This window comes from Eucyclogobius newberryi, unplaced genomic scaffold, assembly GCF_026437365.1.
Source record: "Eucyclogobius newberryi isolate DKJ021-1_F unplaced genomic scaffold, fEucNew1.0.hap1 SCAF_14, whole genome shotgun sequence".
NCBI classification, from domain to species: domain Eukaryota; kingdom Metazoa; phylum Chordata; class Actinopteri; order Gobiiformes; family Gobiidae; genus Eucyclogobius; species Eucyclogobius newberryi.
Window position 1 is genome coordinate 6,093,379 of NW_027315768.1, and position 17,924 is coordinate 6,111,302.

At 44.0% G+C, this 17,924-nt stretch overlaps 2 protein-coding genes across 3 annotated transcripts in view; one reads left to right on the forward strand and one right to left on the reverse strand.

Annotated features, from left to right (window-relative positions):
• Positions 1–1,163: 1,163 nt before the first annotated feature.
• prmt2 (protein arginine methyltransferase 2) lies at positions 1,164–15,575 on the reverse strand. The gene is made up of 8 exons (XM_072444235.1): positions 15,492–15,575; positions 14,683–14,904; positions 13,212–13,373; positions 10,381–10,545; positions 5,767–5,942; positions 4,900–5,029; positions 1,670–1,806; positions 1,164–1,380 (listed from the first exon to the last, which is right to left on the reverse strand). Exons 1-8 carry the CDS (start codon positions 15,564–15,566, stop codon positions 1,179–1,181), a joined length of 1,269 nt encoding a protein of 422 aa, XP_072300336.1. The 5' UTR covers positions 15,567–15,575; the 3' UTR covers positions 1,164–1,178.
• Positions 15,576–17,159: 1,584 nt separating this feature from the next.
• Positions 17,160–17,924, forward strand: part of snx4 (sorting nexin 4) — a 20,262-nt gene continuing 19,497 nt past the window's right edge. Inside the window, exon 1 of one of the 2 annotated variants that reach the window (XM_072444227.1) lies at positions 17,160–17,353. In XM_072444227.1, coding sequence (XP_072300328.1) covers positions 17,258–17,353 — 96 coding nt within the window. In that variant the 5' untranslated portion in view covers positions 17,160–17,257. Of the gene's footprint in view, positions 17,366–17,924 lie in introns of both variants that reach the window. The other variant, XM_072444226.1, reaches the window with a different exon arrangement.

A 17,924-nucleotide genomic window follows, 5' to 3' on the forward strand; every position in this document is an offset into this window, starting at 1 on the left:
GCTCTAGGTCCCTGTCAGCTCTAGGTTCCTGTCAGCTCTAGGTTCCTGTCAGCTTTAGGTCCCTGTCAGCTCTAGGTCCCTGTCAGCTCTAGGTCCCTGTCAGCTCCAGGTCCCTGTCAGCCGAACATGAGCAGTTTTTCGTTACATTGCGCTCTAGGGAAAAAAAGCTTTCTGGGCCACACGATTTCTTTGGCTGCAGTACCAATGGAGTGGCCACTGGGGGTGGTGGCGACATGCTGCGGTGAGCCACGCCCTATCCAGATATTATAATAGATCCATGGGCGGGACAGACACACCGCGTCGCCCGCAGCCAGGTTTTCGCCCGAACATGGATGCGCCCGAAGGTAAAACGAAACCTATCAAAAGTGCAGCGATCATATCTTAAAGGTTGAATGGACGATTTTTTTGGCATAAATTGAGTCTTATTTCCTCGTGGCGTGGACTGCCGATTAGTCCTGCCACGTGTCAATCATAAAACGCACCTATCGCTCACCTGCAGCCGCGTGTGGCTCGTCCCCACGTTTCCGCGTGTCTAAGCGCATTGATCTATCATAATATAGTTCCCTCAGTGTACGGGGCAAAATGAAGACGGAGAAAGACAGTTCGAGCTGACTCAGAAGTGGACTGAAATCTACGGGAGACGAGAGATGCGATGTGATCCGTCGCGCTAATAAACAAACGCACGTGTGTGTTGTATCAGTCCACACGGGGGAGTGGCATGCGCACTTCCGCCTGCGTTCTCAAATCGCCGAAAAATCGTCCAATGTTTAAGGTCTGTTTTTTTATTTTTTAAATTCAGGTCGTCGGGTTACCGGAAACATCTGGCCTAAGGGAAATCTTTATTTGTGAACTTTATTATAACATTCATTTGTATGCCTTACAATGGATTTAGAGGTTAATATCTATCATAGTATTGGCAAATATCGGCCACTGCTGAAAGACAAATATTGTAGAATTGCATAAAAATAAAATAACAAAACAAAAACATCCATATCAGGCCATCGCTAATAAAATGCAAGTATGAAAAAAGTAACTTTCAGGGAATAGAAAAAGTCAATGGGGACAACAACATAATAACCTAAAGCTCAATCAATTTATCCCAATATGAGACAAAGTTCCAGATTGTGTTTGCATCGGTCGTGTTGCCATGGAGTCCACCAATGCAAAACGGATTACTATCACTGATGATGTGTGTATGATCCATGTCTTGCCTTGCTGGTGTCCTCTGTGCTGCTGTGGTGAGTCCAGCTCAGGGTGACGCTCATGTGGCGTCTCCAGGTTTGGTTTCTGCGCAGGACCATGGAGCCGCTGATACTGTCCCCCTGCTGGACACTCACGGGACTGTCCAGCATGAACAGGGTCTGCTTCCAGTGGGTCGGCCTGGACAACAACAAGTTTATTATAAGATAAGCAATAAGCAAAGGGGGGCATTTTTTAGGTAATGTGTTCTCCTTTAAAGGACAACGGGGTCTTCTTCTGTGTTCAATCTGCAAACCCTTTCACTACTTTTAAAATTAATTCATGCATTAGGTTTCATTATCTTCCAATTACTTCTGTGACGACCCCTAACCTGAATACTGTAGGCAATATTTAACAATGTTTATCTGTGTATACCTAGCCATTCTTTTCATTTTGGGCAATTCTTAAAAGATAATGTCATTGTTGTTACTCAGAAAAGGGTCCGGTGTGGAGCTGGACCGCCTCGCCTCCGGCCTGCAGACTCTCAAATCCAACGGAGAACCAGGCACAGAACCCATGGAAATCTCCCGGCTTGTCCACACGGAAACCAAACTGTCCCTCCATTTCCTGAGAACCGAAACCAAAAGAGCAAGGAACAATGAGTCACGCTTTGAATGGACTTTTCTAGACCTACAGGCTCAAAGATTCAGCGTGCAAAACACCTGCTTATCAAGGACATTAAGCTGTAAATCAAGATACATTAAAAAGGAACAAGAGCCTGCAACAACCAATCAGCTTCTTTCTTCTTGTGGCACAGAACTCCTTCGTTTCTTCTGTATCTGCCTCTGTATCTACCTGCGTTGCACCAATGAAATTTCCCCATGTGGGACAATAAAGGAATATCTTATCTTATTCATTGTAAGAGAAGTACATACACGATCTGTCTGTGCTCCTCCGATCAAAGTCTAATCATACAGTATACGCTTCTAAATCATCTTTTCAACATATAAACTAGAGTTGTGTTTTGTTTTAGGTGCATATATCAGTAATCCTACATATTTGTCTCATGAGCTCTAAATGCTTGGTTCTGCTGCATAATATCATCCAGTGATTAAAAAGGGAGTGCTCCTCCTTGACTTCAAAAGCCAAACTATTTCACCAGATTTCACTCACAGCTACAGTATGTTCAGTATGTTGAGCCCTTGTGCCCTTCTCTACTGTACATCTATTACTGTGCATTTGCAGGTTCTTTTGCAGCAAACAATGGTTACATTTAGGGCTGCTCAATTATGGAAAAAATAACAATAAGGAATCATAAATAATAAAGAGTTGTGATGCAGTAGGTGACGTATGTCACAGTATGAGGTTGTTGTAAACCTACTGAAAGGTACAATCTTGTGTGCAAACTGAAGAATAACTGTTGATAAATGTCCATTACACATTTGATTTTTAATGAATTACAGCCATAATCCTAATTTAAATGGAGTTGAAATTCAATTAATTGCACAGCCCTAAGGTTAGGGTGACACACGCCTCTGTTACAAGACACGCCTCTGTTACAAGACACGCCTCTGTTACAAGACACGCCTCTGTTACAAGACACGCCTCTGTTACAAGACACTCCTCCCCCTTCCTCCTCCCTTTAGTACTCTGGTCATTTGCCCATTAGTTCAGAAGACCCTCACTCTCCCCTTTAGTCCTCCAGACCCCGCCCCCCCTTGCAGTCCATGTCCCCTTTAGTCCTCCATGCTGCCTCTCACTCACTTTCACCCCTCCAGACCCCGCCCCCCTTGCCCCTCACTCTTACAGTTAAAGGAATAATAGAGGATTTTTTGCCGATTTGAGAACTCAAGTGACTGTGAGTCCCTTTTTAAAAAAGGGGACCACACCACACTCACCCCTTACTTCCCTGTTGTTTCCAAGACGCCGCCTACACTCAAACCTTGTGCGGATTAGGTTTGATTAGCAAGACACGTCCACGATGTCTACAAGGAGCATCGCGGCAAAATTGACAACATTTTGCAGTGCCCAATCGCAAACTTGATGAGAAAAAATGTTAACTATGCAGACTGCTCTGTGCGGGAATGAGTGAGATTTCTTGGCAGTGAGCTTAAATTTCCACTGTTGACGCCGCATGAACCAAGCACAACTTTAGTCCTACAGACCCCGCCCTCCCTCTCACCTTTAGTCCTCCAGACCCCGCCCTCCCTCGCCCTCACTCTCACCTTTAGTCCTCCAGACCCCGCCCCCCCTCGCCCTCACTCTCACCTTTAGTCCTCCAGACCCCGCCCTCCCTCGCCCTCACTCTCACCTTTAGTCCTCCAGACACTGCCCTCCCTCGCCCTCACTCTCACCTTTAGTCCTCCAGACCCCGCCCCCCCTCGCCCTCACTTTTAGTCCTCCAGACACCGCCCCCCCTCACCCTCACTCTCACCTTTAGTCCTCCAGACACCGCCCCCCCTCGCCCTCACTCTCACCTTTAGTCCTCCAGACCCCGCCCTCCCTCGCCCTCCCTCGCCCTCCCTCTCACCTTTAGTCCTCCAGACCCTGCCCTCCCTCGCCCTCACTCTCACCTTTAGTCCTCCAGACCCCGCCCCCCCTCGCCCTCACTCTCACCTTTAGTCCTCCAGACCCCGCCCTCCCTCGCCCTCACTCTCACCTTTAGTCCTCCAGACCCCGCCCTCCCTCGCCCTCACTCTCACCTTTAGTCCTCCAGACCCCGCCCCCCCTCGCCCTCACTCTCACCTTTAGTCCTCCAGACCCCGCCCTCCCTCTCACCTTTAGTCCTCCAGACCCCGCCCTCCCTCGCCCTCACTCTCACCTTTAGTCCTCCAGACCCCGCCCTCCCTCTCACCTTTAGTCCTCCAGACCCCGCCCTCCCTCGCCCTCACTCTCACCTTTAGTCCTCCAGACCCCGCCCCCCTCGCCCTCACTCTCACCTTTAGTCCTCCAGACCCCGCCCATCCTCGCCCTCACTCTCACCTTTAATCCTCCAGACCCCGCCCCCCCTCGCCCTCACTCTCACCTTTAGTCCTACAGACCCCGCCCCCCCTCGCCCTCACTCTCACCTTTAGTCCTCCAGACCCCGCCCCCCTCGCCCTCACTCTCACCTTTAATCCTCCAGACCCCGCCCCCCCTCGCCCTCACTCTCACCTTTAGTCCTCCAGACCCCGCCCATCCTCGCCCTCACTCTCACCTTTAATCCTCCAGACCCCCCCCCCCCCTCGCCCTCACTCTCACCTTTAGTCCTACAGACCCCGCCCCCCCTCGCCCTCACTCTCACCTTTAGTCCTCCAGACCCCGCCCCCCTCGCCCTCACTCTCACCTTTAATCCTCCAGACCCCGCCCCCCCTCGCCCTCACTCTCACCTTTAGTCCTACAGACCCCGCCCCCCCTCGCCCTCACTCTCACCTTTAGTCCTCCAGACCCCGCCCCCCTCGCCCTCACTCTCACCTTTAATCCTCCAGACCCCGCCCCCCCTCGCCCTCACTCTCACCTTTAGTCCTACAGACCCCGCCCCCCCTCGCCCTCACTCTCACCTTTAGTCCTCCAGACCCCGCCCCCCTCGCCCTCACTCTCACCTTTAATCCTCCAGACCCCGCCCCCCCTCGCCCTCACTCTCACCTTTAGTCCTCCAGACCCCGGCCATCCGTGCCCCTCATGTTAAAATCTCCAAACTGAACCCGTTGAAGCCTTCCCCGTGAATGTGGGTGCAGATACCTCCAGGTCCTGCACAGTGAGCGTGTACATGTTGAGAGCGAGGACGGCACTGGGCACGCTCAGACAGTCCTGTGGCTCCAGAACATGGCTGAACTTTGGTTTAGAAAAGAGCTCCTGCTGCGCTAATGGCCTGGAACGGACAACAGTGCAGAGAGACAGGTCACCTCTTATGAAAGCACCTCCTGATGTGGAGCTTAAAAATCTGTTAGGGAACTTAAACAAACAGATTGGTGTTTGCATCAGTATTATATGCTGCAAGCCATATTTTCATATTTATGTATTTAATTTTAGATTATAGATTCATCAAATACTTTATTAATCTCGCAAAAAAAGGGAAGGTTAGGTGTCGTTCGGCTTTCATCACACAATAAAGTAGGCAGACCTTAAAAATAATAAATTACACAATACATAGTTCAAGATTGTCCTCTAACGCCATTTCAGCGCAGGCCTCATTGTGATTTTAATTTGTTTCAGTAAATATTTTAGCCAAATATTTAACATTTGTGTAGATTTTGACCTATTGCATTTTCATTTGTGTCTGTGTCAGAGTATTATTAAAGGCATATGGCCTGGTCGTCAGATGGACAAATTCCAGATCATGTGAAGAAGACACATGACTCATCTGCAGAGTATTTAATGACCCCTGTAGAAACTGAATGCTCTGACGAAGACCAGTCTAGTGGTCCAGGCCAGGGTCTTGAAATAAAAGATTTGAATCGGAATATGTGCAGTAAGTACTGTCTATTGTTTAATGTCTGCATATTTATAGTTTAGTTTTGATGGGTTTTCTTTTTACATCACTCTGACCCAGTAAAGCACTCCATCACAATTTTTTCCTTGAGAGGTTAATGAGAGGAGGAGACTGACTGCAGTGGGCTGAAGTCCAGGCCATAGGGATTCTTCCAGAAAGACATGTTCTCTGAGTAGAAGCTGTGAGCCTGACAGGGCACCAGGAGCAGGGCCGCGGAGGAGGGCCACATCACCCCTCCCTCGGCCAACCAGCGCTGTCGGACCAGTAGCACCGCCTCCACCATGAACTCAAACTGGGCACAACACAGAAACATGCAAAAAACGTGACGTTAGAATCATGGCGCGGCGTCCAGCAGCGGCTGGTCCATTAAGCGCGCTGGGGCGCCGCCCCCCCTGTCAATCTGCCAACCACGTAATTTTTTTTGTGTCTAAAAACAATAAAATTTAGTTTTATAATTATATTATATTCTTATTAGTGTAAATGTGTAAATAATAATATATATCCATATCTATAAATAGGTATAGATGTATATAGGGATGCAGACCTAAACCCACGTTCAGGTTCCAGTCCGGATTCGAATCCAGAGGTTTAGGTTCAGGTTCGGACCTAATGAGTCCGGCTGAACTCCTGCCATATTTGCATAATGTTATAACAGCGTAACACAAGCTACTTGGCTAAATTAAGTTGAAGACACATGAACAAGGACGACTATCAAACACAAGGCTTAACTGCAGAGTGAAATAAACTCAACTTGTCTGGTTTATTCACTGTTTTTATCAGAAGTTACAACTTACAAATCACAAGCTACTAGCTACGAGCTAGCTGCTAAACTATAGCTTAACTAACAGTTAACACACATTCATGTGTTTTACTTGAGGAACAACTTCTGAAAAAGAGCATGTTGAGTATTGTTGACAGAGTCAGTCTGGGTCAAGGGTCAAAGCAGCTGTTTCATCTGATACAATGTTTTGCCTTTAGACACATTTACACTCTTTAATGTTGCAGAGCCATTAGCATCAAAAATCAGGTAAAAACCTTCAAACAGACAATACACCAGAGTAAATAATTAAGTAACAGAGTAAAACAACAGTTACAAAAACTAGCATAAAAGTCAACTTGAATCACTATAAAGCATCAACTTAGCAGTATCAAAAGTAGAATATGAAAATATTTTATACAACAAATCAAAATAATACATCATATTAGCAGCATTAAAGGCGCCATAACGTGCTTTTTTCACGTTTCGTAGTCTATCCTAAGTGTATAATTGATAATAATAAGGGTTGTGCAACACCCTTAACATAATAGTTAAGAAATATCACCCAGACCTTGGACCCCCTCACCAACCCGGAAATGCAAACGGCTTGATTTGATATTCGCCCCCACCCTTGCGAAGAGCGATCTGGCTCCCCCGCCCAACCCGTGACGTAGTCTCAGAGCGCGTGTGTGCCCCGCCCACCCGTGACGTAGTCTCAGAGCACGTGTGTGCCCCGCCCACCCGTGACGTAGTGTCCCCCCCACAGCTGTTAGCTGGTGACGCGTGCCTGTTGGTATGACGCGGTCTTGCCCCATCTCCCGTCAGTTTGGAGATTCGAGGAAAGGAGATAGTCTGTAATATAGCTAAACACAGCCTGTGACCTGGCAGAGTGGATCCTGGACTACCTCACAGACCGACCCCAGTTTGTGAGAGCCCGGGACTGTGTGTCTGACACTCGGACCTGCAGTGTGGGGGCGCTCCAGGGCACTGTCCTCGCGCCCTTTCTCTTCACCCTCTACACTGCAGACTTCAGACATGACACGGACAGCTGTGTCCTGCAGAAGTTCTCTGACGACTCTGCCATCATCGGACTCATCACGGACGACGATGACGCGGAGTACAGAGGACTGGTGTCAGCGGAACCACCTCCTCATCAACGCGGGGAAGACAAAGGAGATGGTGGTGGATTTCCGCAGACGCCACCCCACTGCCCCCTCACCAGTGAACATCCCCCTGGATGTTCACTGGTGAGTCACTCTCTTAATGTCCCGTCCCTACGGGACATTGAGAGAGTGACTCATACAAGTACCTGGGTGTTCATCTGAACCACAAACTGGACTGGACTCATAACACAGACGCACTGTACAGGAAAAGCCAGAGTCGGCTCTACCTCCCGAGGAGACTCAGGTCTTTTGGAGTGACAGGGCCACTCCTGACAGGGCCACTCCTGAAGACCTTCTACGACTCTGTGGTGGCATCAGCCCTCCTGTACGGTGCGGCCTGCTGGAGCAGCAGCATCACAGAGAGGGAGAGGAAGAAGCTGGACAAAGTCATCAAGAAGTCCAGTTCCGTCCTGGGCTGCGCTCTGGACTCGGTGCAGGAGGTGGGGGACAGAAGAGTCCTGGCTAGATTCACATCTATGCTGGACCATGAGTCTTACCCCCTGCAGGACACTCTGTCTGCTCTGGAGAGCAGCTTCAGTGAGAGACTGATCCACCCTCGCTGTGTGAAGGAAAGGTTTTGCAGGTCTTTCCTTCCTGCTGCTGTCAGACTTTATAACAAACACTGTTAGTCCTGAACACTCGCAATACTGACCTAACCTAATACTGATGTGCAATTCCGTCATATGTGCAATTACTGTGAAATCCATGTGCAATCTATGTGCCGTCATGACACATATTCATGTGCAATTACTGTCGTGATCACGTGCAATGGTATTTATGCATTTATGTATTTATTTATTTATGTATTTATTTATTTATTTGTCTATGGGAGTTTTTGTTTATAGGAGATCTTCTACTCAAAGTGTTTTTCAAACTTCCTATAAGTGATCTGTTCTTTTCCTCTGTATCTTCCTGCGTTGCATCAATGAAATTTCCCCATGTGGGACAATAAAGGAATATCTTATCAGATAAAGCCAGCGATCTTACCGGCTGCTGCTTCAATGTTCACATGTGGATACACGGTTCTGTCTCTCGCATCTTTAAACTTATTTCGCCGGCTTCAACTTATGCCCGGAAGACGCGTGCGTCACTAATTAGGGTCCGGGTGCGCCATTGACAGCGACGCATGGCAGTGTTTACGTCTTTTCCAGCGCGAATTTCGCGATCTTTGGAAGGTCTAGATTCTAGAACGAAAAGGATATAATACGTGAGTGCTAGATTTTTTTATGAGTCCACAACCGAATCACCGGGGTTTCGGTTTTTTTGGACCTGAACCGAAACGTTTTTACAAGTCCAGATCCGGTCCGTCGTAGCGGTACGCATCCCTAGATGTATACTTTGTTTGCACGCCGCGTGGTCTGCTGCTTTCTACGTTCCCGTGGGGCGGTTTGAAAGCCCCAGAGCCCCATAGAAAAGCAATGGGGATTTTTAGCCAATCAAAAGTGACTACGTCACTATGGCTTTCTCCATACAAAAATAGCAACTATGGGACGCTCCAGAAAGCGCCCTTTTTAACGTTGTAGTTACGCCACGGAGCTACGCTTTTTACGCTAGTGACAGAAGCATGTGCGCGCGCCTGCGCGGAAGTGCCACACACGCCGTATTTTCCGTGTTTACGTCTCAAAAGGTACGTCCAAAACAACTCAGAATGAGCTGCTCAACTGTTTGCTGCTTTATTTGTGTTGAAAGCGGCTGATTTCGTATCAATCCGAGCCGAGACATGTGATCTGTCAAACCCCGTGCTACGTTACCATGACAACAGACATGCAGTTTTTTTTTTGTTTATTACTTGCATAAGGCTAACGCTAAGCATTAAGTATTGCTAAATACTTAGATAAAAATATGCTTTTGCTATTAGAAACCCATGAAATGGTCATAAATGACAACTTTCCATACAGCAATAATGTCTGTGATGATTAAATATAAAAATGTAAATGTTACACATGTAGTTCAGGGTAATTAATGCAACTTAGAAACCATTTTATGAAACACCAACAATTGTTTGTGTTTTTATTTCCTCTTAATGTAGTAATTGCTACTCTGAATTATAAGTGACAGTATCACTGAGATTTTTGATTTGCTCTTTTAATTTTATAAAGTGTAAAATGTAATTTTATGTCAAATGTATTTTCTCACAAATGGAATCTGCCTCTCAGTCATTGTATTAGCATTAACAAAAGTGGAAATAAAGTATGTTTACTTCATTAATTCAGTTGTAAATGTGTATTTAAAATATGTATCCATACAATCAATGTTAGAAATTTCAATTTTGGACATTTAAAAAAAACTAAAACACGGTCATGTCAAATAGCCCCCCCGATAATTTGTACCACCAGCCGCCACTGATTGCGTCATAACTCTACTTCTAATTTAATTTAAGTCTCATTTACTTCACTGGCATTTTGGCAGATTTTTGGCAGATTGAACAATGCCCATTTAAAACATTATCTTGAAGAAAGGGATTACATTTTCTCTGGATTTTCTCAGAAACAGCTTTTTATGCAGCAATTGTAATTATAGTAACAGCAAGTATTAAAGCCTATAAATATGTTATAGCTTACTCTAGCTTTGTCAGTCCCAATAGTGGTACTTTAATAGCCCAACTTGAGGTAATACACACACACACACGCGCACGCACATGCACATGAGGTGTTTTGGTTCTCAAGATCTGATTTGAATTGTCACTGCCTAAATCTATAAAGGTTCTGTTAATGGTTAAAATGATTGTTCTCAGGGTTTTGCAACCTTTTTTGTGAACATATTTTTGCTTATTGAAGACATTTTAACAGACATGATATTGTTGTTCTCACCAGCAGACAGTTGCCCATCCACTCTGATAGCAGCACGTCCACCTTCTGAGGCAGCTGGATGTGCTCGGCTCGGCCCTGCAGCACCGACACCACGTCTTCACACCCGTTCTGCCTCACCAGCTGTCGGGTGTACTGCGCCATCGAGCTGGCCTCCACAGCATACACCTACAGCAGGGTTTGTTTAAAGGGGTCAAATTAAACAAAGTTGATTCAGAATAATGGACGTTTGACCTTATAAAATCATGATCTACTTATGCTATAGTTCAATAATAAATACATGAAAACAACATAATATGTTTACTTTAAGTAAACGGAAATCAATAATTAAATTCAATCAATTACAACAGTTGTATGTGTCTGGCAGAAAAAACACGGAGGTGGAGGTAGGGCAGGGCGATGGCAACCAATTTGAAATCATAATCTGATCTCTCTGGTGATGGTGGTGTGGCAATGTTTTGATGCAGTGTTTCTGTTCAATGCAGCATTTACCCACACACTCCCCCTACTGGTCAGCCTTGGTAAGGCTCTGAGTGAGTGACAGGTAGAGTTAAAGGTGGTATGGACGATTTTTTTCAGCAAATTTTTTATCATATTTCCTCGTGGCGTGGATAAATCATTTGTCCTGCCACGTGTCAATCATAAAACGCACCTATCGCTCACCTGCAGCCGCGTCAGGCTCGTCCCACGTTTCCGCGTGCCTAAGCGCATGGATCTATCATAATATAGTTCCCTCAGTGTACGGGGCAAAATGAAGACGGAGAAAGACAGTTCGAGCTGACGCAGAAGTGGACTGAAATCTGCGGGAGACGAGCGATGCGATGCGCTCCGTTGGGCTAATAAACAAACGCACGTGTGTGTTGTATCAGTCCACACGGGGGAGTGCGCATGCGCACTTCCACCTGCGTTCTCAAATCACCGAAAAATCGTCCATACCGCCTTTAACTAATCTGAGAGTAGTATGAAATATCATTGTGGTCCATGGTGGCATTATTAATTCACACTGATGAAAATTACATATGTTGACAAATAGAGACGTTTATAGACCCAAAAAAAATTCAGTATGAATATTTGTTTCACAAATGAGAACTAATAAAATACTTTTGAGCTTTTCCCATGTTCTAATCGCTAGTTTCATTAATCTTGTTTACACACAAGATTAGTGTGTTTCTGAGGCTCAGAAAAACACTTGGTTTCAAATTTCCCAGATTTGTGATGTCAAAGATAGTGGGTCATTTTCAAGTCCATAAATCATCACCAGACTTGTTCAGAGCGTTTCTGCCTCAAATTACGTCCATTACAACTGCGTGCTTAGCCTGTCGGGGGGAAAGTCAGTTATCTCCCCTTCAGCAGCCAGTAGATGGAGCTATAATTCAACTCCTGATGAGGAAACGCCTGACTGATAATGTAACGTGTGTTTTCAGTACATACATTATATTCATTTTTTTCCTTTTCTACCGCTTTTTCCAGTATTGGGGTTGCGGGTGACTGGAGCATATCCCAGTGACTTTGGGCCTGAGGCAGGGTACATCCTGGACAGTGGCCAACTCGTCGCAGGGCCAACACAGAGACATAGACACAGACAAACATTCACCCTCACATTCATTCACTAGGGCCAATTTAGAGTTGCCAATTTTGCCTAACACTGTCATTGGACAGTGGGAGGAAGCCGGAGAACCCGGGGAGAAACCACGGTAACACATACATTATATTCAGTTCTAAATATGAAATGACAAAATAAATGTGCAAGAGCTTGTTTAAAGGTTAAAACAATGAAAATAATGCAGAATATGTGTTGTTTAAAAAAAAGACTACGACAGTGTCACTAAAATAAACTAGCATACAATGTTTTTTCTCTCTGGCTCTGTCTGCTTTTTTTCTTTGTTTTGTTTAAAATTTGATATATATCAGGGCTCAGATTAAGGATTTTCACTTGTATAGCAGTACTGCTAAACAATGCGTTAATTTTTTCAAATTTGTATAGCAATTTGATAATTGCATAGCAAAACACGAAAGAGACTAACAATCAATATTTCCCATTGATATAACACGATTATTTATTCAAAATGTATTTGTAAACATTCTATTTAAAAAAAAACATTAACAAATTAACTTTAAACACTTTTTAAACATAAAAAAAACTTGCAAATAAAATTAGTTGTTGAACAAATTAATCAACACAAAGTCTTATTTACAACTTTCTTCCATATCATCAATCAGATGGCTATTTGCAGGAGTTTCATTTAGATATTAATTGTCTTTACACTCACAAAACATATGTATTAAGCTTCTGATGGAAAAATAAAGGTTGCTGTGGTGTTCATCATGGTGTATTTTATGTGTTATTCAAATTGTACCGCTCTATTTGACGTTCCATTCCATTTTTCGTTTTGCTATTTGATGACGGCCCCTAAGTACTCTCGTCTCGGCTCCGGCTGCACATTTGATGACGGTCCCTAAGCACTCGTCTCGGCTCCGTCCGCACATTCGGATCAGTGTAATTCGCTGACTTTTTGGCGCTTTGGTTATACAATTGAACACGCATTTTTGTATCGCAAAAGCTGCAATACAAAAGCACTTTTTTCTGACGAACGCATCGCATTTGAGAGAAATTGCGTCGCATTTTGCGATGCGATACCGCTTATTCTGAACCCTGTATATATACATTTTTTCTTTCAAAACTTCAAAATAATCAGAAGTTATGTTCCAACAGTAACTTAGAAGTATTTTGGTCTTATACATATATATTCATTCCTCTCTTACTCGAGCAGCCATTTGCATTCCTCCTTCTTACTGGAACACTATTATGTGAAAGCTTACCCTGTGCGTACTACCTTGGCAGGTTGTGCGAGCTGAGCACAGAAGAGGCTGATGACGCCAGTGCCACAGCCCAGGTCCATCACTACTTTGTCCTTCAGGAGGTCCCTGTTGCTTAGCACCACCTGCCTGTAGGCCTCAGTGCGGCTCCGGTCCAACAGCATCTCCAGGTGAAGCTTCTACACAACACACAGAGTCCAAATCAAACATGCGAGTGTCAAACGTAGGCGTCAATCAAGTAATCCTGCATTTTTAGGCTGGTTCTTTCTCTAGAGCTGAATACACACAGACCCACCTTGTGATGTCATTAGGTGGTAATCCAGGCAACGCTTTTCCATGGTTTTAAAGTCCATACACTTCACCAGATTTATTCTAATCAGTGCAGCGCTCAAATTGCATTCACTAAAATAAATTTCAAGTTTGAATAAGCACCTATTGTTTTTAGCCTTTGTTAAATTTCTAAAGGCAGAAGACTGTAGAGTTAAGATAAGATCAAATGTGTAAAATGTCATAGTTGCAACAGCAAAGTAAATTAAACCTTTAGAATTAGAATCAGAGTATCTAAAATATGCGTAAGATTTGACAAAACAATATCAACTATATATACTTTAACTAAACTAAAAACTTAAAACTAAAATAAGGATGTAATTGAACCAAATACAGTCTAAAAATGGCTAAATGTATGTTTTGATTGTACATCCATGAGCCCATTGCTTGCTATAAATAAATAAATATGCAATAGACAGTAAAATAGGGCTGAAACAAGCTCAAGTTTCTTAAACTTAATAATCACATCTAATCGATTAGTGAAATAATCATCAGCTAATTCAGAAATCAAATACTTGCCATGTGCTGAGAGAAGAGGTTTAATGAATTTGTCAATTTTGCATATTGATCAAAACTCTTTTGTCTTTAAACTTACTCCACCAGAATGTCCTTAAGTGACATGACTTTCACTTATCTGGGTTAAACTTTGTAAAAATGTCATATTCACAGGGATTTTGGGAGCTAAACTAATCGACAAACTGAAAGATTAAGTACTAGATTAATTGATAAGAAAATTCTCTGGAATGGAGGCAAAAGGGAAGTGGTATATAATGTGATTAACCTACTCAGATACTGGCGAGTGATATCAGAACCTACATTTCCTATATTTGTTAATATAATAAGAGATCATGATAGACTCTTTGTGGTTTTACTGAAGCAAAAGTACAGATTTTAAAGTTTCACTGGGCAAATACTGACAGAAATGTTGACCCGCTGAAAGAGATATTACACACTTTACCACAAATTATACTTTTTGTGAAATTCAAATACAAATTTGAGGCTAGAAAGTCTTTTTCCATTCTATAAAATTCAAAATTGATGCTTTTAGATCTGATAGGAGTTAAATATTGAAAATGTGTTAAGGTCGACTTAATTTTGTCTCTGTTTTTTTCTTCCAATTTGATTTTAAAGTGTCTATAAAACAGATAAAAACTGCCAAACCAGAGTTCCATAGCTTCCGAAGTACTCCTCGTCCTGCCAGGGGTCCTCCAGCTCCTCCTGCTGCTGCATCCGGGCCTCAGGGCAGGTGTTTGTGCTGATGCGGCACTGGAGCAGGTGACAGGCCGGGACATATCCCACCTCGTCCCCCCGCAGCTCAGCCCACCACCAGTCCTCACAGGGCCTGGAGAGGACCTCGAGCCTGTCCCCGCGCCTCAAGGAAAGCTGTCACAAAAGAGAATCTTAATACATACTTTATGAGGTCTAAAGCTAAAGGGGTAACCCAGGAGTAAACCAGGAGAAAACCAGGAGTAAACCAGGAGTAAACCAGGAGAAAACCAGGAGAAAACCAGGAGTATATAGACACCGACTAAACACCTAAACCCAGTGAGTAATCAGGACTAACCCGGGACTCTGAAGCAGTTGTAGACTGGGGCTAAAGTATATAGTCCAATGAGATGTAGTTGGTCTTCCTGAACCTTTTACAGGGGGCTAAACCAGGGATAAATAAGCACTTCACTATGACATTGAATCTAAACCAGAACTACACTGCCTGAACTCAGTGATAAATCAGGACTGGAGTAGATTCTGAAGTAGGACCAAAGTAGGACAAAACCAGGTCTAAAGTAGGCCTAATCCAGAACAATGAAGCAGGTCAAAACCAGGACTAAACTAAGACTAAACCAGGACTAAACCAGGACTAGACTGAAGCAGGACACTGAAGTAGGACAAAACTTGGACTATTTCAGGAGTAAACCAGGACTACAACAAGAATAAAAAGCAAGACTCAAATACAGCCAAACATGTCAAACCTGGTCAGTGCCATCTGCAGTGAAATCTGACAGAACCACGAACTCTTCATTTAAAGCGTCTGAATGCGCCGACATGGCAGAGCTCTTGTGCTACGGAAGAGGAAGCAAAGGCATGTGGACACAGTGACCCCTACAGTACTAAACTGTAACTACAACAACAAAGCACTAAACTATTCCATGTCACACTTTTGCTTTTAACGGGAAGCTGAAGCCTTTATGCGATGTGTCCACCAGAGAGCAGTGACTCTTCAGAATATGAGTCAATAACAAGATTTCAATTTCAAGTTGTAATGTTAAGGTGAATTCATGGCCTTCAGTTTGCACAGATGACACTCTTAAGCAAACTCCACAGGGATTCGAATGCGAGGTTGTGAGGTGAGAGTTCCAGTCGCCACTAGTTTTTAATTATGTAAAGAAAAAGATAAATAAAGACAGAGAAAGCAAAGTGGAAAAGTCAGGGGCCATTATGGTCTGTCTCCTCTCATCAAAGCCGTCCTCAGGGAGAAGGGGTTTGGGGCTCCTGACCTGGAACACACGGGCCTCAGTTTCTATTTAACTGTTCAATAATAAAGGTAATGAATATGCCCTTTTTACGATACCACACGGCTAGATCTTCTCGTCTCGTCCCATTCATTTCCCAGAGAGAAGGAATGGGCCAAGTAGATATTTGTACTACACCCATAAAACATCCATAATATAATACATCCATGAGTACACCCTTAATAGATCCATGAGTACACCCGGATAATATAATACATCCATGAGTACACCCCGATAATATAATACATCCATGAGCACACCCGGATAATATAATACATCCATGAGTACACCCTTAATAGATCCATGAGTACACCCTTAATAGATCCATGAGTACACCCTTAATAGATCCATGAGTACACCCTTAATAGATCCATGAGTACACCCTTAATAGATCCATGAGTACACCCTTAATAGATCCATGAGTACACCCTTAATAGATCCATGAGTACGCCCTTAATAGATCCATGAGTACACCCTTAATAGATCCATGAGTACACCCTTAATAGATCCATGAGTACACCCTTAATAGATCCATGAGTACACCCTTAATAGATCCATGAGTACACCCTTAATAGATCCATGAGTACACCCTTAATAGATCCATGAGTACATCCTTAATAGATCCATGAGTACACCCTTAATAGATCCATGAGTACACCCTTAATAGATCCATGAGTACACCCTTAATAGATCCATGAGTACACCCTTAATAGATCCATGAGTACACCCTTAATAGATCCATGAGTACATCCTTAATAGATCCATGAGTACACCCTTAATAGATCCATGAGTACACCCTTAATAGATCCATGAGTACGCCCTTAATAGATCCATGAGTACACCCTTAATAGATCCATGAGTACACCCTTAATAGATCCATGAGTACATCCTTAATAGATCCATGAGTACGCCCTTAATAGATCCATGAGTACACCCTTAATAGATCCATGAGTACACCCTTAATAGATCCATGAGTACATCCTTAATAGATCCATGAGTACACCCTTAATAGATCCATGAGTACACCCTTAATAGATCCATGAGTACACCCGGATAATATAATACACCGCGTTTTAAGCCAAAGAGAACTCGTCGCTCGGTGGTTCGCGCATGCTCAGTGCGTGCTGCCAGCTCAGCTGACCTGACAGCCGCAGATCAGACCCAGGACCAGGACTCGGACCCGGACCAGAGCAGAGAGTAGAGCCACAGAGCCGGGGAGGAGCAGGATGATGGCAGACTCCGGGAGCAGTGAGGAAGTGGCAGTCATCGGTAGCACGGACATGTCTTCATCCGCCGAGGCCGAGAACAACCTGCGGAACACGGTGAATACTAACGTTAGTGTAACTAACCAGACTGTGCTGCACAGACTGTGGGCTAACAAGCAGGGAAGTGAGTGTGGGGCTCAGAACTGTGACAAATACACGCTATAGCAGTTTTAAAAATCTACTCATGCTCAACGTGTCCCAACTATGCACAATACAACTTATCACAGAATGTTAAAAGTTTACTAGAGGCTACTGAGGTCACTATTGAACTTTGCGTGACTGCTAGCATGCTAACTAGCTAGTTTACTGAACTTGGCTAGTTTGGAGAAGTAGCTGGAAAAAGCAATGGCATTATTGTTATAGTTATAATGACAATAATCACCTGTCATATAATGATAATGGACCAAAGAAACAGAGTTATTGTTAGATAAGTAACTTAGCCTGTACAGAATAGTGCACGGTTGATGGAAAATGATGAATGTAACTTTAGACAATTTTTATGTCATACACTTTGACAGAGGGGCTCCGATATCAACATGTGTAGAGTCATTCTTGTTGTCAACTTTGGTTAAACTAACAGTTTTTCTTGTCTCCATGGAGATGTTAACCTGTTTAAACTGATCTATTT